The 27,382-nt window shown below is 66.7% G+C and overlaps 1 protein-coding gene across 2 annotated transcripts in view; it reads right to left on the reverse strand.

Annotated features, from left to right (window-relative positions):
- RPTOR (regulatory associated protein of MTOR complex 1) overlaps positions 1–27,382 on the reverse strand; it is a 56,985-nt gene that overhangs the window by 13,195 nt on the left and 16,408 nt on the right. For both annotated transcript variants that reach the window (XM_084861873.1, XM_084861872.1), the window contains exons 3-22: positions 24,889–24,971; positions 21,002–21,160; positions 20,713–20,859; positions 20,332–20,507; positions 17,587–17,646; positions 8,467–8,567; positions 7,994–8,138; positions 6,470–6,545; positions 6,085–6,186; positions 5,477–5,560; positions 3,977–4,087; positions 3,651–3,725; positions 2,951–3,016; positions 2,573–2,764; positions 2,234–2,374; positions 1,855–1,972; positions 1,269–1,409; positions 903–1,061; positions 579–697; positions 7–110 (exon numbers count right to left, since the gene is read on the reverse strand). In XM_084861873.1, the coding sequence (XP_084717999.1) occupies positions 7–110; positions 579–697; positions 903–1,061; positions 1,269–1,409; positions 1,855–1,972; positions 2,234–2,374; positions 2,573–2,764; positions 2,951–3,016; positions 3,651–3,725; positions 3,977–4,087; positions 5,477–5,560; positions 6,085–6,186; positions 6,470–6,545; positions 7,994–8,138; positions 8,467–8,567; positions 17,587–17,646; positions 20,332–20,507; positions 20,713–20,859; positions 21,002–21,160; positions 24,889–24,971 (2,359 nt within the window). The remainder of the gene's footprint in view (positions 1–6; positions 111–578; positions 698–902; positions 1,062–1,268; positions 1,410–1,854; positions 1,973–2,233; positions 2,375–2,572; positions 2,765–2,950; positions 3,017–3,650; positions 3,726–3,976; positions 4,088–5,476; positions 5,561–6,084; positions 6,187–6,469; positions 6,546–7,993; positions 8,139–8,466; positions 8,568–17,586; positions 17,647–20,331; positions 20,508–20,712; positions 20,860–21,001; positions 21,161–24,888; positions 24,972–27,382) is intronic.

The raw sequence follows: 27,382 nt of genomic DNA on the forward strand, positions 1-27,382 counted from the left end.
ACTCACCCCGCGTGCTGGATGTGCACGCCCTTGTTGGTGGGGCTGGCGGGCGCCGACTGGGTGAGGGAGGACGCGCTGAGGATGCGCTGCGGCCGGGCGTTCATGGCGGCCTGAGGAGCAGAGGCAGCGCCCCGTCAGCCGGGACGAGCCGGGGCCACAGGCAGGCGCGGGCTGGGGCCTTCCGAGCCGCCTCAGCTTGCGGGTGAGATGACCCGGAGGGCAGCGGGGCCCGGGCTGCCTCCTTGCCATGGGGCAGCAGGGCCGAGGGGAGGAAGCTGCGAGCTGGGGGCCGAGGGCAGCAGCACCTGTGGGTCTAGCACTGCACCAGCGAGAGGACTGCCCTCCTGGTCCTGGCACTCGGGAGCGGAGAGGGGACTAGAAGGGCTTTTGGTTCTGCTGCAGCTGGAGGGCGGGAGTGAGCAGTCAGGCCCGGGGCGGCCAGCGGGGCCCGGGACGGAGCGGGCAGGGCCGGGGCCGATTCGGTAGGCAGTGGCGGGAAACGCCCGGAAGCTCAGGTGGGTGTCGGGGTTCGGAGCCGTGTCTGAGCGAGGACGGGCCTGGGGGCCGGGAGCACGCACCTTGTAGGCGATGCTGTTGAGCACCTTCATGGCCAGGTCCGACACGTCAGGGTAGGGGTCAGCGGCCAGGTGCAGCAGCACGCGCCAGATCTGCGTGTACACGCTGTTGAAGGAGACGCCTGGGGGAGGGGAGACGGGTCAGGAGCAGGGGCCGTCTCCGGGGGCAGGGCCACGGCCAGACCGCTGCTCCGGGCTCTGATGGAGCGACGGAAGGTTCCGGCAGCTCCCTCGCGATGAAGCGACTCGTGTCACCAGCTCCAAGCCGGGTGAGGGCACTTCTCCTGTCCCGGCCAGGCGGCCAGGCGTGTGGGCGCGGGGCCTCACCTATGAGGGAGTTGAGCGCCGAGTAGGAGCTGACCCTGCGCATCTTGTCGATGGTCTCGAAGGACAGGATGCACTCCTCGTTCTCAGGGCTGCCCAGTGTGCTGCTGGCGCTGCTGCTGGCGCTCAGGTTCCCGGGGGAGAAGGCCACGGCGCCACCCGCTGCGGCACACGGAGGCGTCAGCCCGGCGCCCGGACCCCGTCCGTCCCACGCCTCCCGGCGTATGGACACCGTGGGGCCACCGCCCCCCCAGGAGACCCAGCTGTGGGGCACCGGCGGGGGAGCGGGCCCGGAGCCACGTCTATGGCAGGGAAGGGTGGCACCCGATTCCTCAGCGCCCGGCCCCCAGCCCCCGGCTCCGCTCTCACCTTCCTCCGTGAGGCTCAGGTTCTGCAGGGACTTGTTGAGGCTGCGGGCGGAGGTGACGGCGCGGATGTTGCCGTAGGAGCTCACCGAGCGCAGCCGGGGGGCACAGGGGCTGTCGCGCACGGGGGTCAGGCTCCCGCTCTCTGGGGGAGGGGGCGGGACAATGAGGCAGACTTGGTAAAAGGCCGGTGTGAGAGGAGGCGCTGCCTAACGTGCCTCCAAGCCAGGACCCCACACCACGATGGCATCGTCACCACAGGGCCCGCGTGCTGAGCCCCGGCCTCGTCATTCCCACGAATCTCATTCCAAAAGGGCGAGGGAGGCCAGGCAGAGGGCCAGAGCACCTCCCGCCCTCTGTCCTGCTCAGCGCCAGGGAAGGGGCCGGCCACTCAGAGCGGGCGTCCGGGTGGCGAGGATGTGACACGCCAGCTTCTGGCAGAACTGAAGGCGCTCACAGTCTGACAAGGGCCCTGGGCAGCGGCCAGGGGCCGGGCCGCGGGCGTACCCGTGGTGGCGGAGGGCAGCGGCCGGGGCGAACCCGTGGCGGCGGGGGGCAGCGGGGGGGGGGGGGGCCGGGCCGGGGCGTACCTGTGGTGGCGGGCGAAGGCAGGGGGTAGTTCTTCTCCTCCTCCATGAACTGCAGGGCCACGGAGCAGAAGTTGCTCTCGTACTGGACCACCAGGTGCGTCAGCGCCACCACCAGCTCCTGGGAGGGAGGCTCGGTCAAGCGCCGCGAGCAGCAGCGGCCCGACGGCAGCTGGAGCGCGTGGCGGGGAGAAGGGGCGGAGACAGCCCTGCGCTCGGCCGGCAGCGGGGACACCGCTCTGGGCCCTCAGCCGCGGGGCCGGGCCTGGTAAAGGCCGTGAGGAAGCGGCACACGCACGTCCGGGGCAGTGCGCCCTGGAGGGTCAGGCGCGGGCTGAGCGCTCGCGGCTGCGGACAGGGTCAGGCTCGGGCGGGCACGCACCTTCCGCACCACGGGGCTCCCGTCGCTGATGAGCTGGGCCAGCATCATGGCCACGTTGTGGTCGATGGTGGTGGAGTGGTCCGTCCTCTCGGCAGAGTTGCCCACAAAGGTGCCGAGGGCAAAGACGGCCGCGCAGCGCACCTGCGGGAGGCACAGGTCACCGCCCGCCCTGCTGGGGAAGGAGGGGCCTCGTGGCCCGGGTTCAGGGGACGGGCTGTGGGCACAGCTTCCGGGCGCCAGGCCCGCCTGGCGGAGCAGCCCCTTGGAGGTGCTGTCCCAGGGGCACCCCTTCACCCGCACGCCCGGCAGGACCAGCTGTGCCCGGGCCCGGGGACCCACCTCGGGGACGGGGTCCGAGAGGAGGCTGCAGAGCTTCTCCTGGGCGCTGTCCCGCACCCCGCACCACCGGGCCGAGTCGAAGTTCTGCCAGATGCGGCCCAGGCAGATGGCCACCCACTGGCGCAGCAGGGGGTGGGGGTCGTTGAGCTGCTCCAGGCAGATGGCGATCAGGTTGCCCTGCAGGCAGGCTTCCTGTGGCGGGGCGGGGGACAGCGTGGGCCCGGGGTCCCAGCCTCCCCTTTCTCAGAAACCTCGGTATGTCCCCCTTTCTAAGTCCCACCGTTTCAACGGCCCCCGCTGGTGGAAGGGGCCTCCGCCTCCACCCGCACCCTGGCACCCGGGCGTGGCGGCGGGAGGCCTGGCGGCCAGGGCACCCACCTGGCCGGTGTTGTAGTTGTTGACGATCACGGCGAGGATGAAGGCCGTCATGGTCCTGTGCTCGGCCTGGAAAACAGAGGCCCCCCTAGCGCACCTTCCCGGGGCTCCCCGCGCCCGCAGAGATGCCGCTCAGACCACGTCCCTGAGCCTGCAGCCCAACAGCCCTTCCTCTGGAGGGTCTGCCGGCCACAGGGCCTCCCTCCGCAGAGCACATGGCTCCCGGTGCGGCCGCAGGACAGCCACCCTGCGTTCCCGCTGCCCGTCAGGCCGGAGTAAAGGGGCCTGGCTCTGCTCCCTCTCCCCCTCTCCCTGGCGTCAGTGGACGGATCAGCTCGACACTCTGTCCCCGGCCGCGGGCTCAGGGGGTGAGTGTTGACTTAGGAACCAGGAGGTCAGGGTGTGATTCCGTCAGGGCACAGGCCTGGGCTGTGGGCTCCATCCCAGTGGGGGGCGTGCAGGGGGCAGCCAGGACACCAACAGGCCAACCACGCCCTCCCAGGAGGAGCTGGCAGCTCCGAATGAGCGCGCCACGTCCAGGGCGCTGGGGTAAGCGGGGCGGCAGCACGAGCGCGGCTCCCGGAGCGCGGCCCGCAGCTGGGGTGGCGACGGGGGCACCGTCTCCTGAGCCTTTACGAGGCGCCCGCAGCACAACAGGCGAGAGCGACCCACACCACCTCCATCCAGCAGCACGGGGCCTCACCGGCATGTAGGGGTCGGCCAGGACCGAGAGGAAGTACTTGTGACCGCTGTCCTTCACCAGGTCGGCTTGGCAGGACTGCGGAGAGAGGCCGAGGTGAGCGAGACGCGGGAGGCAGACGCTGCTCACACGTGCTTCCCGGGCCGCGGGGAGCGGGCCGCCCTCACTCGCTCAGGAGTTCCTCCTGATACGGGGAGGGGGGGGCCGGGGCAGGGGCCTGGCCGCAAGACCAGCTCCTTTGCAGGCCTCCCCTGCTACCCCCTCGTCCTCCCGCGGGGGCCCCGCCCACACTCAGCAGCCACGCCCACGGGGAGGAGACGGCGGCTCACACTGTCCACGGCCAGGATCTTGGCCCAGATGAAGACGAGCAGGGGCCGCAGCTCGCGCGCCGAGCTCTGCAGCAGCTTGAGCACGTAGGGGAAGATGCCCACGGACAGGGCCTGCGGGAGGGCGCGTGTCAGCGGGAGCCGGCGGCCGGGGGCGGGTGCCGCTGGGGCCGAGGCCGATGCGTGGCTTCGCAGATGGGCCATGGGATGGGACAGTGGTGTCTCGCCCACAGACGGGGCTCCCTCGATTCCCAGGTCCGACTTCCTGTCTGGAAGCTGCCAGCCGGCCCGGGGCCCCGTCTGTTCTCGGCAACAGGACTCAAGGCCGGGACCCTCAGGGGTGCACGGCGCCTCCGGACAAGGGCACCCAAAGGTGCAACGTCAGGGCTTCCGGCCCGTACGGGCAGTGAAGCACCTGAGGGAGGTCTCCTGCTCTCGGGGGCTCAGGGAGAAGACGGCCCTTAGTGAGGAGGACCAGGGCAAAGCCCGCTGTGTCCGTTCCATCGGCTTTGTGCCGCCTTTTCTCCAGCGTGCTGGGCCTCCAGCCAGGTGCCCCCCGGGGGACAGGTGCCCCCTCCCTTACAGGTGCCCCCAGGGGACAGGTGCCCCCGGGACAGGTGCCCCCTCCTGGGGCGGGACACTGGCCTCGCCTCGGGCCACGCTTTTCCAGCCCCACACGCCCCCCTGGCCTGGCTCAGTCCCCGGGGCCAGAGCTAGTCCTGTGGGGTGAGCCGCGGGCATGAAAACTCTGCGATGCTCCCACTGTCTCCCGCTCTTCCCGCGTGACTGTGCGGTGACAGGTGTGCAGACCCTGCCGCGGGCGCTGGGCCACCTGTGCAGCCGGACTGTCCCTCCCAGTCCCCTCCCCTTAAGGACTATGGCTCCGCCTCCTGCGGTGACATTACGTGAGGAGGAGACAAACAGCCACACATGGAGATCAGAGAACGCGGACCCACGCGGCTCGCCTGCTTCCAACGGCCCAGCCCCCGCAGCCGTCCCGCCCCCTCAGCCGGCGAGCACCGAGCAGCCACCCCACTTGGCTGTGAGCGTGGTGTTTACCTGGCCAGCAGCCCCCCAGACACAGGCCCACCACCCTGCTCCCATCATTGCAAACAGAAGCAGACGAGGCCCGCCCTGCGCCTGACAGGCAGACCGGCCCCTCTCCCCGCAGCTCCCGCCTGGTCTGCTGGAACACGCACTGCTCCGAGGTTCCTGTTCTAACCAGCAGCGGGGAGAGGGCTCAGAGCAGAGGGACGCGGGGATGAGGGCTCCTGGGGAACGGCCCTGTGGCTGGGGCGGGGCGGGCGGGGAGCCACAGGCCGTGGCCCTCTCCGTGCTGCAAGTGACACCCAACAGCAGCAGGTGGGACAAGAGGGCGGAACCAAACCCGACACGGCGGTCACAGGCCCACCTGGCCCTCCCAGGGCCTCACGGGCCACGGGCCACTGGCCACGCCCCCCTGACCACAGGAAGGCTGCTTCTGACTGCCCCGCAGACACGCACCAGGCTCACCGCCCAGGGGCCCAGGTCCAGGAAGCGCCCCAGCAGGTCCAGGGCTCTCAGCCGGTGCACCTGGCTCAGCAGCACCTACGGGGAGAGGACAGGGGTCACGGCGGCACCTGCAAGGCCGTGCGGGGGCGAGGCCGATCCCTCGGATCAGCCCTCGTCCTGCACCGTGGCCCACGAGGGGCCGCTGTCCCTGCTGCTCCAGAGGCTCAGAGGCCAGGAGACACTGCTCTTCCCCCAGGTCACACCCACAGATACACCCATAGGCCACAGCCACAGCTCACACCCAGGGTCACACCCACAGATACACCCATAGGCCACAGCCACAGCTCACACCCAGGGTCACACCCACAGATACACCCATAGGCCACAGCCACAGCTCACACCCAGGGTCACACCCACAGATACACCCATAGGCCACAGCCACAGGTCCATCCACAGGTGACATCACGCCTGGCTGCTGGGCTGCCTCTGACCACTCCCCGCAGCCCTTCTCTGACGCTCGGGCGGACTCGGCCACATCCCGGCCCAGGGCCGAGGCTCCGCTGCAGGTGCCTTCCAGCCCCGCTGGGCCGGGCGCAGCCCTGTGAGCCTGCGGGCCTCACCTGCAGCACGATGGGGAGCTGCTCGGGGGGGCTCCTGTTCTCCACGCCCATCGTCAGCCACACCTGGAAGGCGGTCAGCTGCTCGGCGAAGAACGGGCTGTGCTGTGGACGGAGGGGGCAGTTAGAACCCGCCTTCCTTATCGCACACGCCGCACCCCTCAGCTCAGTCCCCGCGCCTCCGCCACCGTGGGGAGCCGGTGCGGCCGGAGCAGAGCGGGAGACAGGATAAGCCCTGGGCGCTGCGGTGGAGCGGGGGCCTGTGCAGACTGGACGTGGGCAGGGAGGCGCTGAGCCCCTGGGGGGTGAGGCGGACGCTACGGGGGAAGCAGGGGGATTCACACGTCTGACCCCACGCCTCCACGGAGGGCCTGTGCCCAGGGCTCACCCGGAACGCCGTGCCCTCCTCGATGATGGTGGGCAGCTGGGAGAGGCAGATGTCCACGGCGAGGTCCCAGGCTTGCCTGGGGAGAGAGCAGAGGACACCGGAGAGTCACCGACCGGCTCCCGCAGGACCAGGCGGAGCAGGGCAGTGGCCGGGCCCCGGGGAAGGCAGAGAAACTAAAGCCATTTTGCCGTGAGCTCTTCTCTCCTGCAGCTGAGACGGGAGCCACAGAGCGACCGGCCCCGTCTAAGGCTGTGTCCGCCCGGCTCGTGTCCCCGGCGCGGCCTGCCCACCGAGGGGGCGGCTGGGCTGGCAGTGGCAGCGTCACACCAGCACCGTGAAACGCGGGCCAGGCCACCGCCTTAGGAGCAGGCCCGCGTGAGGCTGGGCCCCCACCGGCCCCAAATGCCCGCCGTGGTGCCCACGAGTCAGGCTGGCTTGCCCACACTGTCGGGCCCGCTGAAACCGGTTTGGCTCAGTGGATAGAGTGTCGGTCTGCGGACTGAAAGGTCCCGGGTTAAATTCCGGTCGGGGGCATGTACCTTGGTTGCGGGCACATCCCCGGTGAGGGTTGTGCAGGAGGCAGCTGACTGATGATTCTCCCTCATCGATGTTTCTAACTCTATATCCCTCTCTCTTCCTCTCTGTAAAAAAATCAATAATAAAACAAAACAAAACACAACACAACAACATTGCTGGGCCCACCTCGAGGGCCCCAGGCAACCACTCTGGCCTCTGGCTCCACCTCCCTGGGGGCTTCCCGGGGAGCTGAGATGGCAGGGGCTCTGCGGGGTCGCCGGCAGAGGGACAGAGGGACGCTCCAGCCACCTCCCTTCCCTCACGGCCCGGCCCACGCAGCTCGGTCCTGCCCTCAGGCTCCCCTCCATCTGTCCCTCCCCGTCCCCCCAGGGCAGCTGGGTCTTCGAGGGACCACCCCCGGGAGATGTGCCGCCCAGACACAGGCCAGCACGGCAGCTGCCCACACGGAAGTCGGCACAAGGCGCCCTTGCTGGGCTCGGAGGGCGCAGGTCATGGCCGCCGAGCACTGCACGGGCTCCGGACGGGGTGGGCTGTACTTGGACGTGAGGGGAAGGGCTCTGATGGCTGCGTATCAAAAATGAAACAGGAGCCGCGCGAGCCAGTCTTCCTTAGTGCCGCCCCGCTACGTGCACACGTGTTACTCCGTGTCCACCTCGTGTTTGCTGTGCGTGGTCCCTTCCTCCTGCGAGAGCCCACCTCGCTCCACACCGGCCGACACCAGCCTGGCCAACCGTCCAGCCCAGGGCCCTCTGACTCCCTGGGCGGCCAGGCCGCCGCTCCGGTCTGTTCATGGGCGGGAGGGCGCTCTTGCTGTTGGAAGGTTTCGTCACGGCACAAGCTCTGCAGAGCCCACCAGTCCGGGCCCGGGGGCAGCAGCTGGCAAAACTGGGCACGGAAGCGGGGGCACGGCCCTCTTGGGCAGCTGAGCCCCTGGGCCAGCCGGGCCAGGGCGCCATCAGCCCCGCACAGGCGGAGCGGGAGACTCACCACATGGCGTGCATGTAGGTGGGGGGCAGGCGCGGGCTGCTGACCGGGGTGCAGTTGTAGGAGCGCATGATCCTCTCCGCCAGCAGGAAGTTGCGGAACAGACTGGCCACCAGCAGGTCCTGCCGGAAGAGCTTCTGGAAGAGGTCTGAGGGCGGCACGCGGCCCGTCAGGACACACGCCCAGGCTCAGCCAGAGGCCCCTTCCACCCTCGTGAGCCAACACGGGCCCCGGCCGCTGCGAGGCTCCTGGCAGCTGCGTCCGGCCGCGGGGACACGGCCAGCCCCGGGGAGGACACTGGCGACGGTCAGAGCAGGGGCCCGCGCAGCTCCCTCACCAGCGCCCCCTGCCCTCCCCCTGCCCCCACCGATCCCCCAGGCCTGCCCTGCTGTCCCCGCCAGCTCTCTTGCCCGCGAGAACCCATTTCTCCCCTCGGACTCTCCCCGTCCCAGGCCGTGGCCTGACTGCAGCCTCACCCCGGGGGAGCACGTTCCACGCGATGGTGTCGGTGATGGCCGTGAAGATCCAGTTCAGCTCGCCCAGCGGCGTCCTCCGGTCGTTCAGCCGGCCGGGGATCCTAGGGGAACGCGTGTTTCCGTTAGCAACGGCGACAGTCGCGGCCGCGGACACAGGAGACCGGCAGCCCCAGCCCAGGCAGGGCGCCGCCCGCGGGAGAGGCCCGGGCCTTCCGAGACTCCAACTTCACAGCGAGAGCTCGCCCGCCCCCCTTCTCCCGTCCACGTCTAAACGAAGCCGTTTCTTCCGCCCCGGACGTGGGCACCACACCCAGTGGCCACACGGCCGCCTGTGGCTTCCTCGTGGGGATGAGCCGTGCACTGGGCCCCACGGACAGCTGTGCCCATTCGATTCCGCGTCTCTGCCCGCCGTGGCTCCGGCCCCGCACGCTCACTGACGCCAGAGCCGAGCGAGGACACTGGTCCCCTGAGGCCCACTCACCTGCCTTTGCACGACGAACACTGAGCGCCCGCAGCCCATCCGGCGCCAGCCGGGCACCGATGGGGCTCCGGAGCTCGCTGCTGCTCCCTGAGTGGAGGGGCTCTGGGCGAGCATGTGGGCAGAGGCAGCCGGGCCCCTTTCCACCGCGGCCTGCCATCTCAGAAAACCTCCTCCACAGGAGCCCAGGACTGGCTCAAGCGAGAGTGGAACTGTTTCTAAGGTTTCACAGACTGGGGTCCTGCCCGCCAGCGAGCTCTGGGGCCACCTGAACCCAACAGGAAGCAGACACGCGCCGGAACAGGGAGGTGTCAGGAACGGCCTGCCCCACACGGGAAAAGCGGTCCCGAGGGACCTCAGCGGCTGTGGGTCTGTTTTCATGGCTCAGCACGCCTGCTCTCCGACACGAGGAAAGAAGCAAACACCACACGCTCGCCGTCACGCAGCGCGGGCGAGGACACGATCGGAAGGAAAGACTTTGGAGTGACGCTCAGGGGACGCTCGTCTGTCCGTCCGTCCGTCCGTCCGTCAGTCCGCTCTGTGAGCCTGGCTTGGCCTCGCCTCCTGCTGTGGAGCCCCAAGGCCACGGAGGAGGCGGGCGGGCGACAGGACAGCACTCCCGAGGACAGACCCTGGCCAAGGTCCGAGTCCAGCCCGGCAGGAGCACGGCCGAGCTGCTCCCAGGCCTGACCCGGGGAGGGCCGCTGTGCGTCCAGGCGTGCTGTGAGTCCTGACCTGGGACCTCGGCGGATAAAGGCACACTGAGCCCCTGCCCTCGTGAAGGCCCACTGGCCTCACTGAGCTCCGGGGAGCGTGGGCAGCCCGGCCCCTCGCACTGCGCAGCCACAGGCACGCTAACTCCCCAGCAGTGGCGTCTGGTCCCGTCTGCACCAGAGCCTGAGGGACGTCCCGGCCCCGGGCCCACCGCGCCAAGGCTGAGGCCGCAGGAACACAGGCGCGGACTGCCGGACACAGGGCCGCGCGGACTGCCCAGGACTCCGGCTATGCGGGCCTGGCCGCTCGGCACCTCTGCCTGCTGGCCGCTTTCCAAGCAAACAATACACACTCCCTAAAAGGAACCAGTGATGAGAAGGTAAGACAATCGTCCCAGATGCCTTCATCTAAGACCGGCCGGAAACCGTAGCGACCGACCACCCCTCCAGGAGCCTGTATACAAAGCAGGTCGTTTTAAACATGTCAACATAACCCCATGCAGGGGGTGCTGCGTCCTCATTAAAGCCTTCACAGCCCGGCCGGCTGCCTCAGGGCTGAGCGTCCACCTATGACCCAGGAGGTCAGGGTTCGATTCCTGGTCAGGGCCCAGGCCCGGGTTGTGGGCTCCATCTCCACTGTGGGGCATGCAGGAGGCAGCTGATCAAAGATTCTCTCATCATTGACGTTTCTATTTCTCCCTCTCCCTACCTCTCTGAAATCAATTAAAAAAAAAAAATATATATATATATATATATATATATATATATATATATATATACACATATATATATATATTTAAAAAAGCTGCAAAAAAACCCAAAAACAAAACCTCACAAATACATTGAGAGAAAAGCCTCGAAGGGCTGCACCCAGCTTGCCAGGTGAGGATGCGGCGACCCCGATTCCAGGGCCTCTCTGTGCTCAGTAACGTACTGTCACGTGCGGTGCGATGAGAGGGAGGCACAGCAAGCTTTCCCGAGAAGGGAAGCTCCCAGAGCTCACCCAGCTCGCCGGAAGCACAAGGCGCGCCCGCTCCGTGGCTTCGGGGCCTTTGTGCCGCGGCCCGCAGCCTGGGGCCCTGGCGCCGTCTCTTTAAAACTGGGGTCCTCAAACTTTTTAAAGTGGGGGCCAGATCACGGTCCCTCAGAGAGCTGGAGGGCCGGACTACATGAACTACTAATTCCTACTGTAACACGTTGGCTGCGCTCACTGCCCAAAAAACCTGGCGGGCAGGATCAGACTCCCCTGGGGGCTGCATGTGGCCCGCGGGCCGTAGTTTGAAGACCCCTGCTTAAAAGGACCTCTGCTCTCCCAGCGGAACCTGACGGCACGTCATCGTAAGACAGAGCCACACGGAGAGCACGTGTCCGCCCTGCGGGCAGCGGCCGGGGGAGCCAGCGTCTCGAGGGCCCGGGCAGGTGTCTGCACTGTGCCTGGGCTCGCCACACGGGCACCAGCCCTCACATCAGTCCAGTGAGGCTGCTCGGCCGGCCGGGGGAGGGGCGCGGGGACCGCCACCCCCAGCACATCCTGAGACGTCTCTTCATTGGCTGGCTTCTCCGGGACCAACCCGGCCACGCATGTACCTGCTTCTCTGGCCTCCTGCTCTTGACTGAGCAGAACCGGTCCCGTGTCCTCGGAGGTCTCGGGGAGGACAATCGGGTCCATTCAGTGCGTGACGTGCGACCCGGTGTGGCGCTGCCGTCAGCACAGAGGGGCCCTCCACCCGCTGCCGGGCCGGGACTGCGCTGCCCGCGTGGGAGAAGGCCGGGAGGAAGGCGAGGGGCCTGGCGGGAGATGCAGCCGTGTCTGTGTGAGCAGGAGAGCGGCTCAGTCTCATCCCTGACTCAGGCGCTCCGTGCAGCGCGGTGATGCCCGCAGGGCTGCTGGCCGGCCTGAGTACGCGGCACCGGCGTGTCCTGGCTCCCTCCGGCGGTGGCAGTGAGGTGACTCACGCTCCTCCCACGGAGACAACCAGACAAGCCCTGGGGAACCTTTTTGATGTCCGGGCAGGGCCGGCCAGGCCGGAGAGGGAAGCCCAGCCTTGAACCTGGCGGTCCTGACGCAGGACTGAGAGGCTCCCGGCGGGAGGGCAGGAAGGGAGGGGCTGCCGAGGAGACGGGCTCTGAGCCAGGTGTGAGCTGGAAACAACTCAGACCTCACGCCTCCCATCACCCCGAGGCTCGGTGCGAGGTCCACGTTCAGTTCGCAGCTTTCAGTCCAAGCCAACCGGGCCTCCCCGCACTCACGCAGGAGCCAGCACAGGAGAGAGGATCAGAGCGGTGAGGTCAGGGCTGTGGCAGCCGCTGCACGGAGATGCTCGCGGAATTACAGACGAGGCTGGGGACGCTGGCTGGCAGACAGCTGGAGCTGGAGGTCTGAAACCCAGGAGCTCAGAGCCTCTGAAGACAGCGTGTTAAGCCAGCACCGAGCGCTGGCGAGGAAGGGGCGGGCTCAGGGATGCAGCAGGGTCAGCAGGAAAGAGAAGGCGGGACTGGACAGGCAGTGCAGTCCCAAAGGACCCGAAGGGGGCGGGCACTGGTCCAGGGTGCAGAGGCCGATGAAAAGCTTCCAGGCACCGCGGCTGGTCAGCTCGAGCCGCCATGCCGCAATGCCACGACTGAGGTTTATTTCTCAGAGTTCTGGAGACCGGAGGCCAAGGCCAGGTGCCGGCAAGGTCAGGGTCTGCCGAGGGCTCTGCCCAGCGTGCCGACGGCTGCCTTCTTGCCGGGCTGTCTCCCCCCTCGGCTGTGCTGTCACGTAAAGGCAGGACCACACGCAGGAGAGGACAACCCAGGTGCTCAGGGCACCGATGAGAAGTGACGGATGCACACACAGGGCGTATCCGGCTCCTGTGGACACAAGTCCTAGCAAGAAACGTGTTTCACCTGGTGACACACACAACCACATGTCAACACACACATTCAGACACAGAACCGAGAGCAGCCGTGTTCCTGGGAAACGTAGCGTGCTCTGTCCTCTGAGGCTGTGCAGACAGACCCGCCGTCTGAAAGGCTCAGCCCCGCACCTCTCGGACACCGCCAGCAGGATGTGGGGCGAGCACAGCCCGAGGCGTGTGGCAGGATCACACGACCCCCCTCAGAAGCTGGCGGGTTCGTAGCCCACGCGTCGCCTGCTGACCACCGTGCCGGGCTGGCCACAGAGCAAACCGCTCACCGCCGCCGGCGGATTCGGAAGGGAGGGAGTGATGGTTTCCACGGCTCCGGGCGAGCAGGAGTTAAATGGCCGGAGCTGACCCGCCGCCTATCGACGTTCCTGCAGAATGACGGACGGCGCCGTCCCCGCCAGACACCCAGGGACAGAGCCGAGGCTGCGCAGAGGACCCCCGGGAGCCCAGGCTCAGAGTTCACGCGTGCGACACAGGAAGACAGACTGTCAAGGAGGGCGGGTTCAGGACCCTCAGAGTCAGCCGCGCCCAGGCCCGGGGCCTCGCCGGGGGGTGTGCTGTGCGTCTCCTGGCGTCAGACCGTCTCCCGGAGCCCGGCAGGGAGCTCCTGGGCAGAGCCCGCGCTCAGGAGGGCGCCGGTGCTCAGGTGGAAGGCCTCCGGGGTCGCAGCGTGGGAAGGCCTCTGTGGCCTTTGTTCCGGGGACCGGGGCGGGATGCGGGCCTGTGCAGGGAATGCGCCGGGCTCTCCCTCCCTTGGCCACAAGGCCAGCTCTGAGCCGAGCCCTCACACTGGCTCATCAGATGAGCGGGTGGCGGCAATGGGTGTGTGTCGAGCACAACGGGGCGGTGCGCCCTCGGTCCAGCCCTCACCCAGCACCCGGGTCCTGGGACAGCAGGAGCTAAGCGGCTGACGGAGGTGGCCGAGGGAGGGGCCGTGGCTCTTCCATCCCCACAGCGCACTCCCTGCCGCCTCTGGGCTGTGCTTTCTGCTTCTGACTAAACCAGCTGCCGTGGCCATCACTCATCCCTCCAGTGTGGGCGGGCACTAACGAGTTCCCGACTTCCTGTTTACGTGGGAAAGAAAGGCTCTTCCTGAGGGAAGACAGGCATCTTTTCAGTTTCCTCTCAAACATAACGCACATGCACGATGCCTACCTGACGGCAGAGAGAGTTCCAATCTCAGCGACTGAGCCGTCCGCCTGCCGCAGCCCCTCCCTCTGCTGTGCCGGGCCCTTCCCTGGGGACAGCGACGCAGGGCTGGCCGCACAGGCCTGGCCCAGCCCCGCTCACCGCCCGAGGGGACCGGCCGGTCCATTTTGTGCGGAGCCTCCCTGCAAAGGCCCCAAGGGCTGGGAGAGCTCCCGGGCCACGCCTGGGGCCCACAGCAGGTGCCCCTCCTGGGAGCTGTGACTATTCCCCCTGCGTCTCTGCCACCGGAACCACGGTGACTGCTCTGGCTCCCAGCACCAGCCCCACAGTCAGCCCCCAGGCCGGAGCTCCGGAGGGCGCGGCCGCCGCTCTGCCTCCCAGGCCTGGGCTGGGACGCGTGGGCTGAGCTGTGCAGCGGTGCTGTGTACACACCGGCGATTATGAATAAGTCCTGGTCGCCCTCTGCCTGCAGCCAGGACGCTCTGCGCCTGGGTTCCCGGGAGCTGCCTGCGCACCCCATACTCCAGAGCTGCTGAGTGGCTCATTACGTCCTCTCAGAGCTGAGAGACGCCCCTTCATTTCCACGCGTGGTCTTGCTGCCGCTCTCCGTGAGGCTCGGGAGATAATGAGAATCGGTGCTCAAGGAGGTGCGCTGTACCGTACTCCAGACTCGGCAGCCTAATTGGAAACAGCTTTGAAGATTGCTAATGACTGCCTCACACACACACACGCACACGCACGCACGCACACGCACCGTCACAGTGCGTGGGAACACGTGGGAGCATCACGGCTAACCCGGGCGGAGAGCTCACCCGCACCTCCGACAGCTGTCCACGCTGCGCCACTGCTTCACTGACCGCCCAGGCCAGTACATGTATGTGCTGTGAAACGTTCACGGCTTCTCCCAACACCAGCTCCTTATGCCCCCGTCCTCCAGGGGCCCTATGGCAGTGGGTGCAGCCCCACCTCCAGGGGCCAAAGCCGGGGCTGCGAGCTGCACATTTCAAGAAGAGTCTCCAGAAAGTGCGAGTGAAGTGGTGAAATGAGGCGAGGTTTCCCGGGCCCGTCGGAGGCCTGCAGTCACGCCTGCTCCGGGCGGGTCTGAGCCGGCAGGGCACGGACAAACCCTACGTCCAGAACCTTCCGAGGAGAAGCTGCGGCGCCTGCCCGCTGCCCGCGACCGCGATGCGTGGGATTTCCAGAGTTCTAGGGTCTGGAATTGGTCCCGGCGAAAAACACATGCCCACCCGCTGGCGTCCGGGCTGACCCTGCCCGGCTGCTGGGAGCCCCCAGGCGTGGACCGCTGGGCCCCGAGCCCCCGGCCGCTCTCCGGGGCCGTGCACCCATCTCCCGGGGCAGTGCCAGCGGCGGCTCCGCGGCAGCTCCCGCTCTGCACGCCGGGGTCTGCTCTGCGGTCGCTGTGACGGGTGGCGGCATCTCGCTGTGGCCTCACCTCGCACCCGAGCCCGCCCGCGCAGGACACGGAGCACCTTCTCCCCGGCGCGCGGCCGTCTCGCCAGGCCTCTGCCCGCTGGCAACGGGTGCGCTTTGCTCGTTCGGGGCTTCAGCCTCCGTTATCAGCTGTGTGAGGTGACGGGCCGTCCCCAACTCGGAGGCTCTCTGCCCACACCTCACGTGTCCCTCCGAGGTGAACACGGTGAGTCCTGAGGCAGCACAATCTGCCCATTTTCCCTTTTGTGGAGCTCGTCCAGGGAGGGACGTGTGGTCCCATTAAACCGGAGGTGACAGGACGAGCTGGCTGTGCTGACCGCGGGCTGGAAAGGCCGGGCCTGTGCCGGAGGGCGCCCCGCCGGGGACATGCCACCGGGGGCCACGGCACTGACCGCCGGCTCCTGGCCGGTGAGCCAGAGGGGCCGCTCGGCTCTGCGCTCCGGGTCATAGGGAGGCCAAGGTCAAACACAGAAACGAGCACTGGGAGGCTGCGTGTGAGGAGGTGCTGCCGGGACCTCCTGCACGCGGGTTCGTTGAGGAATCACGCGTGAAGGAACGTGCAGGGCTGGGATCGGTGCGTCGGGACTTAGACATGGAGGGAGAGGGTGACACCGGGACAGTGCCCAGCGACGCCCGGGGAACGGGCGGCTTCCCAGACCCTGAACCTCAAGACACAGCCAGCAGACGGCCGCGCAGGCAGACCCGGTGTTTTCTCATTTCCTAAACGCCCTCCAGCGTGGCTCCCGAGAACACGCCGTGTGCCAGCACCTGAGTGTGTGAGCGCTGCGCCATCTGCCACCAGCCTCCGCCGCTCACGACTCGGAGCTGGCAGGCGCCGCGCGCCACAGCAGACGCTCCTGGGAAGGAAGCGGGCGACAGGCGCGCAGCTCTGCACGCCGGGGGCCGCCCGCGACCCCTGCGGACGGTCCGCAGCCCCGCTCCCGTCTCCTGACCGGCGGTGCTGGACGGACACGGCGTTCCCGCCGGCGGTCACAGCGCGGAGCGGCCCCTGCCGGACCCTAACTGCCGACAGGCGGCCCTGCCCCCGGAGCGGGCGCCTTCCACAGAGCGGGCGTCAGCTCGGCCGGCTCTGCGCCGCCCACGGCAATGCCAGCACGAGCGTCGCCGCCCCCACTGCTGCTGCCCGGCCCGTGCCAGCCTGGCTCTTCCCGTCCCCACGGCCCGTCTGCGTGTGCGCAGAGCCCGGAGGCATAGATGTGGGCGAGTCACACGGCCTCTGCGTGCACTTGAACGTACAGAATTCTACATTAACGCGCTCTTGCAGGTCTCCACTTACATGTTGGTTTTCCCTTTTACGTTTACTTGTACATACGTTCTACATGCCCTCATTCTTGTAACACACTGACGAAGGTGGGAAAAGTCAGCCACGTAACACGGCTCTTCCCCCTCACCGACCAGGACACACACACCCGGCGCCTGCTCTGAAGGCTGCACGGACGGGTCTCATTGTCCCACTCAGCGCGTGGCTGCCGGGCCGTTCCAGGTCCCACGGGGGGGCCACCCAGCACACCGCGCAGAGGAATGCACCGCGATGGAGCGCGGGTGCCAGGGAGGGGCTTAAGCGTGCGTTCCTGTATGCGGCCTAGGGCGCTGTCCAGGGGAGGGACCCAGAGGCCGGCTTGCTCGTCCACCACTTTCAATAAAGCCAGTCTCGGCCCCGGCTGGTGTTGCTCAGTGGATAGAGCGTCGGCCTGTGGACTGAAGGGTCCTGGGTTCGATTCCGGTCAAGGGCACCGGCTCTGGTTGTGGGCTCGATCCCCAGGAGAAGTTGTGCAGGAGGCAGCCAATCCATGATTCTCTCTTATCATGGATGTCTCTCTCTCCCTGTCTCTTCTCTGAAATCAATAAAAAAAATATTTAAAAAAATCTCAGCCTCGGCCGTTTTACCACACGATCTCCATTTAAAGACTGAGAAAGCGAGCTCTCCATGCTGACCGAGACGCAGCGGGCAGAGCAGCAGCCGAGAGCCCCCGCCTGCCCGACTCGGGGCGGCACAGAGGGAGCGAACACACAGAAACCAGGTCAAGTGCAGGGTCACGAGATGGCGAGTCAGACCCGAACCGCTTCCCAGCCAGAAGCGGACGTGCCGGCCCACGACCGGGACGGGCAGAGCCACGCTACTCCAACGCGCCAGAGTTCAGCCCCTGCCGCCCCTGGCATCTGCCCGAGGCAGAACATGGGGGGGACCCACTCGGACCTGGTGCCGCAGGGAACCTGTCTCGGCGCTGGAGGATTTTTAATTCTTTTTCTTACAAGTGGCCCCACCCGAGCGTGTCCTAGGCTAGCCCTGAGGTGCCATCCACCGGCAGCCTCAGCCGGAGAGCAGGACGCGCCACAGGAAGTGCCCTGAGAAGGTGGGGGAGCCCGACCCAGGCGCAGGCCCCGACGCCTCACTCACTTCTCGATCAGGTCCAGAGTGACTCCGGGCACCAGGCTGACGCACTTCTGCATGCAGAACCTGCGGGGAGAACAGCGGTCACACGCGGACGCCCGACGGGAAAATACCGCTGCCCCCGATGTCCTCACAGGGAGAGCCATAGCCCCGAGCCAAGCCCCGCATCTCAGTCTTCCAGAGGGTCTGTGCTCAGCTTGCTGCCCTCCTGCCCCTCCCATCATTCCCTGCTGGTGCCCGAGCGAGCCTGGTGCAGAGGAGGTGCTGCTAAGGCATCGCTGCTGTCAGCTGGCGGCTCCCGGTGCGCAGGGGTGGCAGGCCCTCCGCAGGCCTCGCAGGGCGGCTCCTGCCATTCTCCTGCCCCCCCCCCCCCCCGGGCTCTCAGGCGCCATTCTCCCTGGCCCACTCCCTGCGAGTTTCCTCATTGGCACCTAAGTCTTCGGTATGTTGGCAGTTTATCTCATTGAGGTGCCAGGTAGGGTTTTAAATGTCTAATGGTTAGTTAGCCACGTGCCCCAAACACTAAGTACTGAGTAATGCCTTCCTTTTCTAACATCGGCTCTCACACACAGCTTCTGGAAGCTTCTCAGCTCCTCACCAGTGCCCCCGCCCTCCGGAGGCAGCCCTCTAACTGCCACGTGGGCCTGCACACACAGGTCCCAGCCCAGAGGCCACCGAGCGGAACACTCGTGTCTCTAACAGCTTTCCAGCGCACCTCGTTGGCTTTTTCAAAGCTGAGACCCAGATCATGCACAAACACTGCAAACTGGTCTGTTTCCTTCTTTAGAACCCAAGCACCTTCCGTCCCGTTGCTCATCCAACTGCTAGACTGACTACACTCCGAGCAGGGACGATCCAGGCTGGCGAGCGCACTGGTGACAGTCCCACTGCATTGGGGGGGGCTAGAGAGAACCTCCTTCTCGCAAAGGGAGTTTGCTTCTATTCTTGTTGGTTTTTATTAAAATTCATTTTCAATTTTATCAAATAACCGCCCTCCATCCTCCTATTAAGATGATGAAGCACGTTAATCGGCAGCCTAATAGGAAGCCAGCAGCCGCCTCTGGAACGCGCTCCGGGCCGAGGTGATTGTTCTCGCTGTGCGGCAGCTCCCTGCGATGCTTCATCCTGAACCATCTGCAGTGCGTGCGTGCGTGCGTCCCTGTGTGTGCCCGTGTGTCTACCTCTATGTGTGTGTCTGTGTATTTGTCCACTGAGTGCCTCTGTGTGAGTGTGTGTGTGTGAGCGAGCGTGCATGTGTGTGTATACACGTGGGCATGCATGTGTATGTGAGTGTGTGTGAGTGTGTGCCTGTGTGTGTGCCGGTGTGTCTGCCTCAATTTGTGTGTCTGTGTATTTGTCCACTGAGTGCCTCTGTGTGTGTGTGTGTGTGTTGGCCCAGGGCCGAGTCTGTGGCGGTGCTGCTGTGTCCCACAAAGGACCCTCTTTCTCTCCTTCCCTCCGCCTTCCTCCTGCGCTGTGCCCTCGGCCTGCCTCCCCCTCGGGCCCTCGCCCTCCCCGCCTCCCTTGCTCCGCAGAGGCTACAGCCCTCCCAGGGCCCCGGGTTTCTGGCGTTGTCGTGAGGGACTCCCCGCAGGACCGTCAACCCTGCGCTCCCCGTGGCCCCAGGCCGGGCCGCCGGCTGCCATCCCTCCGCAGCGCCATGCGCCAGGCTCGCTCGCCGGCTTTCAAGGCAGCGCGGCGACACGGCCGTTCATCTCAGCCGCCTGCGCGCCGGGAGACGGACCGAGAGCACACGTCTGGTTTGGGAGAAAAACGACTTTTCTCACGGAGGGCGGGCAGCGCACAGAGCCCAGACTGTCCCCGGGAGCCATCCAGGCTCAGCAGCAGGAACAGGCGTGGCTGGGCCAGTGTGGAGCCCTCCAGAGGACACCAGTCACTGACCTCCTGGTGGCCCCATGGCCCTGCGGCCGGAGCCGAGCTATGCGGTCCCACAGGGAAAAGCTGGGATAGCTTTGTTCTCTGACCGTTCGCACTGCCCCCGGCCGAGGCCCAGCCCTCTCTGTCCTCAGACACGAAGGCGAGGCAGGAGGTCCACAGCACGGGGGTGGGGGGTGGGGGGAGGAAGGGGTGCACTGGCGTGTCTCCCACAGACACTGCCTTCTAGAAAACGCTGGAGAGCAAGCCACCAGCCCCACGCTGAGAAGCAGTGGGGTTTGTGCTCCCCAAGGTCATTCTGACTCGGTGAGTCTTCACGAAAACACACAGGCAAACGTCAGGCGAGGGTCTGAGCTGAGACCAGACACCACGCTGGCAGGGCCCGCCCCCTGCCTTGCTGGGCGAGCCCAGGACCATGTTCCACGCAGACCGGATACGGCAGCACGGGGCCACTGATGTCTAAACTGCCAGCTCCTCCAGGCGATGGGCGCTCCCCAGCCTCGGCTCGCCCGTCGTGCGCCTGGCAGACAGCGCGTTTGTGTGCTGTGGGCCGAGGTGTTGGCCCGCCATGCTGCCCTCCTGCCGGGGACCGGGGCTACTTCCGGAAGCACACGCGCTCCATGCACACTTCAGTGGAATGCTGCCCCTCCATCGGAGACCGAGAGACAGCCAGGGAGGATGCACTGCGGCTCTCACACCCACTGACGTCCTGGGGCGAGGGGCATTATGGGAAGAGCAAGCATGTGCCCGTTCCAGAGTTACTGAAGGTTTCGCTTTCTGATCATAGAAAGATGGAGGCCAACAGAAGACAATCAGAAACCATCGGCCTCCCGCAGGGCAGAGCCGGCCCCTTACCAGCGGAGGGCGATCTTGATGGGGGTGGTGAGGCAGGAGGTGAACAGGTCGGCCGGGAGGTCGGGGATCATGGGCAGGAGCTCGCTGGCCTCGCAGGCCGCCAGCTGGATGCAGTTCTTCATGGACGGGGGCAGGGGCATCTGGGCCAGAGGGTGGTTGGGGTTGATGGCCGCGACCTGCGCAGAGCATGAAGGAAGGCTGTGACGTGATGTCCGACCGGGGAGTCTCCTAACGTAAGATGGACAGTCCGCAGAAGGCCCCCGCTGCCGACTGTCCATCTTACCCGCCCCCAGCGCGCAGCCCCGCCCCCAGCGCGCAGCCCCGCCCCCAGCGCGCAGCCCCGCCCCCAGCGCGCAGCCCCCTCCAGGCCCGTGGCCTCACTTCCAGCTCCTGCTCCCGCTGCAGGGCGAACTGCCGGAAGGACTTGACGATGAGGCCGGCGTTGGAGCAGTCATAGACGAATATGGACGGGCTGCCCATCCACGTCTGCAAGTCGTAGATGGACAGCGGGATGTACTGCGTGTAGTTCTGGAAAAACAGCACGTGGTGACGCACGGCCAGACGCCGCAGGGGCTCAGCAGGAGCCGCCCGGGGCGGGGCGGGGCGGGGCGGGGCGGGGCCGGCCTGTGTGGGGACAGCGGTTCCCAGGAGCGCCCCCCAGGGGGCTCACCTTGTTGAAGACCCAGATCTCCCCGTTGACGGTGGGCCGCGGCACGCCGTGGCCGTTGTAGTGGAAGAGGACCCGCTCCTCCTTGGCGTTGCGGCGCAGCGACGTGCACAGCTTCTTCACCTCGTCCACCGTGGGGTCCAGGCTCTGCTTGTACCGCGCCTGTCGGAGAAGATGGAGCGCTTGCTCGGGTCTGCGGGACACCAGCCCCCTCGGAGCCTGCACTGAAGAGCCGGTGACAGCCAAACGCCAGCCCCGCGCGTGCCCGCACACCGGGCTGAGATGCTGGGGCATCGGGCTCCGCGGGGGCAGACGGCGCGGCCACCGGGACTGCGTGAGTGAGGGTGAGCACGGTGCGTGGGGACGGAGCACTTTCTAGAAGCGCGGGCTCAGGCAGAGGAGCACGGCAGCACCGCCAGCGCAACAGGGATCACCCTGCAGGGAAGCCCAGTTCACGGACCCGGTGGCTCTCAGCAACCTCCAGAGGGCGCCCCCCGAGGGCCGGCGGCGCTGGCCTGCTGGGAGCGTGGCTGTGACCTCGGAACGCTGTTGCCGCTGAGCAGAGCCGCCCCAAACCAGGGCCTGTCCAGGTGTGCGAGCAGCCGAACACGCAGGCGCTATCCAAGCCACCCGCAAAGAGGTCTCCCTGCGGCCTCCACCAGGAGCAGGGAGGCTGCGGGAGAAGCTTCCAGAGCCCGAGGAGGGGCAGCAGGAAAAGGGCCCAAACAGCCCAGAGGGCCGGCTGCAGCTCCTGGGATCCGAGTCCACTTCCACCCACACGAAGGGGCTCTCGGCCAAGAACAACGGGCGCCAGGCTCCCTGCAGTGAAGTCCGCGCCCCCCCCCCCCCCCCCCCCAGCCTGGCAAGGCCTCCGGAGGCACATCCTGACCAGGAGGGCTGCTCCCGGGCCACGGCCATTCGCTCAGCCACGCACGAGCCTGGGCCGTGTTTCTGACCTCGGCTCCATTAAGGCCCCCTGCGGGCTGCTGAGGGGACAGCCTGTCCCCTCGCTGAGCGCCCGCAAGGACGCGCAACGGGGTGGCGAGGGCACTGCGATATCAGGAACGCGCCTCCTGGGGCTTCGTGGGAATTAATTAATGTTTTTGGGGCTCCGAAATGAGCAGCAGTAAATTAAATGCCAGCACACGCTGAGCTGCGTGGAGCGCAGAGGCCGGGGAATGGCCCGCAGCGGAGGGCGGGGGAGGGGGCAGGAGCTGCGGCCTGTCTGGGATTTATGACGTGTGAGCGGGCAAGCGGGCGCAGAAACGCCACAGCGAGGCTGAGACCGGCCCACTGTACCGGCACCGATCTCCGGGGCCCCGAGCCCGAACGACAGGAAACGTGCCCGGAGGCCCCGGGGAGGCAGCAGCGGAGAAGGAAGGAGCGGGCAGGGAGGCGGCGGCAGAGGAGCAGAGGACGCCTGCCTGCTGCCCGGCTCCTCCCGCCCCAGGAGGGCAGGTGTCAGCCCGGGCAGGACCGGGGAGAACACAGACTGCGCTGCAGACACGCAGTGCCAGCACACCAGGCAGCTCCCTCCGTCGCCGTCTGCAGGCACCTGCCGCAGACGCCCGTCTGCATGAGCGCTGGTCAGCGGGGCCTAGCTGCAGGGGAGTCTGGGAAGGGGCTCTGGCTCCAGCGCGCAGCGGGGTGTGCAGACACACAGGCTGAGTGAGCTGCCCAGCGCACTCCAGGCTGCAGATCCTCTTCCCGTCATCAACACCAGCCTGTCCTTCACAAAGCCGGGGCAGGAAGTGACATCTGACACTGAAAACACTGTGCTGAGCTTGCTCAGCACGTCAAGGCTCTGGCCGAAATGCAGAGAAGCTGCAGTCCTCGGACCACAGGGCCTGCACCCCACGTTCGGCACACGGAACGCCGACAGAAAGAGCCAGGGAAGTGGGTGAGGGTGGAGGCTGCCCGGGGGTGGAACAGAAGAGAAACAGAACAGTTTGAGGAAAGGGCAGTAGATGGCAGGTCTGTTGTCTGTCCATCTGCCTCCCGCCTCCCCTCTGCGCCACCCTTCCACTAACGGGCCGTGCACGCCTGCACCGACCGGCCGAGGGGGAATAGACTGTTTCCCAAAGAAGGCGGACAGGTGGCAGTGAGCGCTGAAGGTGTCCGACACACTTCGTCACTAAGGAAGTGCAACCTGAAACCTTAGAAACACCCACTGGACGGCTAAGGTAATGATAATCATTTAAAACTCAGAAAGTAACAGGTGTTGGCGAGGCTAGGAAGACACGGGGGCAGACGCAGGGATAGAAAGCGTGCGGGCCTCAGGAAGGCGCATAGAGCTACGTCTGACCCAGCAGTTCCGCTCCAGGCGCAGCCCGAGAGAAGGAACCGTCCACGGGGAGCCCACGCCCACGGCGCACAGCCCGAGGGGCAGCTGCCCGCCCTCAGGTGGTCGGTGGTGAGCAGTGCGCACCGCCCTGGGGACACTCCTCGGCTCCAAAGTAAGGACTGACACTGAGCCGTGGACGGATGTGAAAACACTGCTCGGCGGGGAGTCAGACACCCGCGGCACGTGCCGTACGGTTCCATTTATAACGTTGTTACATGAGTCTCATCTCCGTTTCTTAAAAATTCCACCGTGTGTCACCCTGACGCTTGGGGGGTGCTGGCCGCGTGGCGCTGCCGTCCCTCCACCGCCACCTGCCCCCTCGATGGCACCTTCTCGCTCGCGGGGCGTCATCTGACACCTCTTCCCGTCACAGATGGCGAGCAGACGGCAGGCTCTGGCACTCCTCGTCCGGGACGCTCTCCGTGCACAGGTCCCACTTCTGGCAGCGCAGCACTTGCTCCAACTCCACTGCCACCCGCACGCCCCCCGGAGCTCTGCGCACGGTCTGGGCCCGCCAGGCGGTGGCGCCACCGGTTCAGGCCTCACAGGACGGCTGGTCTCCTTCGCAGTCTGCCGCACACAGAACGAACTCTCCCGTGAGAGGCGCTATCCTTGAGAAGCTGGTGAGGGACAGAGCCAGGCCTGTTCCTCTAAAAATACGCCCTGCAAGTAGGTCAGTGCCGGGCGCTGGGAGCAGCCAGCCGGGGAGCGGGGACGGCAGGGCCCAGGGCCCACCTGTGCTGGCAGCACCCCGGGAGACGGAGGGAGGGTCTGCCCGGGCTGCGGCGCCCTCCTCTGCGCAAACCCATGTCCAGGGCTAGCGGTCAGCGCCGTTCCATCTCTGTGCAGGGAGCGCAGCCGGAGCTCGGCAGCAGGGACCGGCCTCTCCGCTCCGGCAGGAACCAGCTCGCTTCTGGCCTCGCCTCCCTCCGGGTGAGTGATGGCCCGGGGCTGAGCGCTCACAAAGGGTGCCCTCCCGGGGCTAGGAGGCTGACCTCAGAGGCGCGGGCAGGCCACTGCCCTCCTCATCGCACCCCGAGGTGGCGCCAGAGCCGGCCCGTCCTCAGGACGGAGGGACACCCACCATTTCTCATTCATTTCTCACCGCCGGTTAAACCCTCAAGCCGCTGACGGAATGGCGAAGGGAAATAGGTCGGCGGTGTGTGTGTGTGTGTGTGTGTGTGTGTGTTTACAAATAACTTAAGACGTTAAAGGCAACTTGGCACAGTTCCCGCCCCCCATGCCCCTCCTCTCTCACAGGCGCATGAGGAGGCCACGTGCCACCTTCGAGGCCGGGCCCCGGGGCTCGGAGGCCGGCACTCAGTAGTGGAGCTGCATGACTGAGATGGCATCTCCTTTGCGAAAGGCACGCACACGGGACATACTTTGGGGAAATAAACAGCCGACAGGCCAGTTGGGACCCATGGAGGGGAATGTGGGGGGGGGGGGTGTCCGTGAGCTGGAGCTGCGTGGTGATGACGCCAACAGCTCCCGCTGGGTTCGCACTGACACCAGAGCCGCCCCCAGGAGAGCAGCAGAGCCTTACCCGCGGCTGCCAGTTCTCGTACTGCTTCTGCAGGTTGGCACCAATGGTCTCCAGGGCTTTCTGCGGACCCATGGACAGAGGATCTGAGGAAGCAAGGAGAAGGGTCGTTACAGGTGCGTGTCCCCCGCAAGCCTGGCCAGAGTCCCCGCGCACAGCTCACTTCCCGGTCGCCCGGCCAGTGCATCTGTGCGAGCAGGTGGCGGAGCGGCTGGGCGCCCACGCGGGCTCCCGCCTGCACAGGAGACTGGCTCACAGCCACCGGCCTGCCTCACCCCAGCCTCTCGGTGCCGGGGCCTGCACCCGCCAGTGCCCTCGGGCCTCAGTCCGGCCTCGGAGCGAAGGCTCAGTGTGGCCTGTCCTCCGACACCGAGCGGGGAGGGCCGCCGCGCCCGCAGCCCCGTCCACCCACACGGGAACGGGCGGGGCACACAGCAGGGCGCCCTCCTGATCGCAGGCTCTCCAGACGGTTCCAGAGCGAGTCGCTGGAGCTGCAATCCCGCCTGCCTGGGCCGGGAGCTCTGCACACTCTCAAAGTCTGCTGTGTCTGTCAGCCTCGTGTTCAAAATTCGGGTGAGACATTTTAAGTTTATTTATTCGTTTATTTAAAGTAAGAACCCAGTACATTTGGACATAAACATTTATTATGAAAAATGACTGAAAAAACAGACCAGCACCGGTTAGTTCTGCCACACCTGCTCCGACAGGTGCCCGGGCCGCAGCCGCCTGTGGGCTCCCCGCCCGTCTTCCCGCCTCTCCTGCCCGTCTCCCCTCCCGCCCTCTGGAGGCAGCCAGCCCAGGTGTTTTCCTTCTCTCCTCCCTCCCTCCTGTCTCCCTCCCTCCGCTCTCTGAGAAGATCAATGGGAAAATATCCTCCTGTGAAGATTAACAACAACAAAGCCTCTGGGGCCTCTGAAAACCAGCACAGCATATAAAACAGGAGCTGCCGGAGGGGGCGGGAGGGGGATGGGAGGTGCGAGAGACACCACTGGGCCCTGGCTGGACTGGGCCCCGGCTGCTGGGCCATGCTTCCTGACCTGGGCCTGACCTCCTCCTCTCCATGGCCACACGCGGCCTCTGCTCCGTGCGCAAGGAGCGGCCCTCCCACAGGCGTGTGCTAATTGCCTTAGTGAACCCGCTTCTCCGCAGGACTTTGAAGGGCTCTGCCACTAATTAGCTGAGTCACCTTGAGGAGGGCTTTAACTGAGGATGCAGCGATGGCAAAGGGCCGCTTTGAAACCAGCAATGGCTTTTAGCGCCCGTCTCATCACCAGTCACCTGCATGCATTGGCAATTAGAGCGGTACGGTGAGAGGCACTGCGCCTTCCTGGGCCCGAGGCAGAGCCGGGAGCGCCGGCTGCACCTGCACTGCCCGGGCCAGCAGCTCCGGCTCAGAGCTTTCTCCACGCTCCAGCAGCGCTAACCAGCGAGCCACCCCACCCGCAGGGCAGCGCAGCCGCCAGGAGCAGGTGAGTGCTGGGCAGGGCGGAGGGCCTGGCTGGGACGCCCTGTTACAGCACAGCCTTGTCCTGACACAAACGTCACTGCAGGGGGTAGGGAGGTGTGCAGCAGCGGCACAGACCTCGCCAGGGAGACGGGGACACTCTAGGCGAGGCCCCGAGAACAGAGGTTCCAGCTGCAGGCACGGAGGTGTGCCAGGGCCCGGCAGCACCTTCCTCTCGGCTTGGGGTCACCCGGGGCCACACAGCTCGGTGCAGAGGCCAGCACCAGCCCCCCTCCGCCCGGCTGCCCCGGAGCTGCGGGCTGGCGCTGCTCCCTGCACTCGGAGCTCCTCGCCACGTGAGGCTGTTCCTGGTGCGAGGCTCCCCTCCTGGCCTCGCCCGGGCACCTGCGCAGAACGGCCCCCGGGTCCCTGGGCGCGCTGAGCGCACCCCCGGGTTTCCACGTGAACACGGCGTGCCACCCGCTGGGGCCTGCCAGCCCCACGTCCGTGTGGGGGTAGGCCCAGAGGCGCCCCGGCGCCACCACTTCCACGCAGCCCTCGACGCCACCTCCTGCTCCGTGCCCGCAGCTGCCGAGGCCCGTGGCTGGGACTCAGGGCCTGCGCCTCCCGGGCAGGACAGCCGCAGCGGAGACGACCGATCGTCAGCCCGGTGAGAGGACACGTGAGCTCACGGGAGTGAGCTGAGGCGGGAGGAAGAGGCAGGCGCCCAAACCGCTCTCCGGTGACAGGGAGGGGACCTGCTGGCCGGTGACGGACAGCTGTCAGCCGAACGGCTCAGCCAGCCGCACCCAACAGGACGCGGAGGCCGCACGCCTGCCCTCGAACCCCGGCTAACACCTCCTCACGGCGAGCCGAGGCTCCCGCCCGGGGAGTGAGCACCTGCACGCAGGGCCGGTCCCTCACTGCAGAGCGGTGACCAGGGCCTGCTCCCGCCAGACGCAGGAGGAATTTTACTGACTCGCTGACACTCTCCACCGCGGCAGGGGCGTGCAGCCACAGCGTGCAGGCCCGGTGCTCCGGTTTACAGAAACG

Source organism: Pipistrellus hanaki, assembly GCF_964339955.1.
Source record: "Pipistrellus hanaki genome assembly, chromosome: 16".
Taxonomy (NCBI): Eukaryota; Metazoa; Chordata; class Mammalia; order Chiroptera; family Vespertilionidae; genus Pipistrellus; species Pipistrellus hanaki.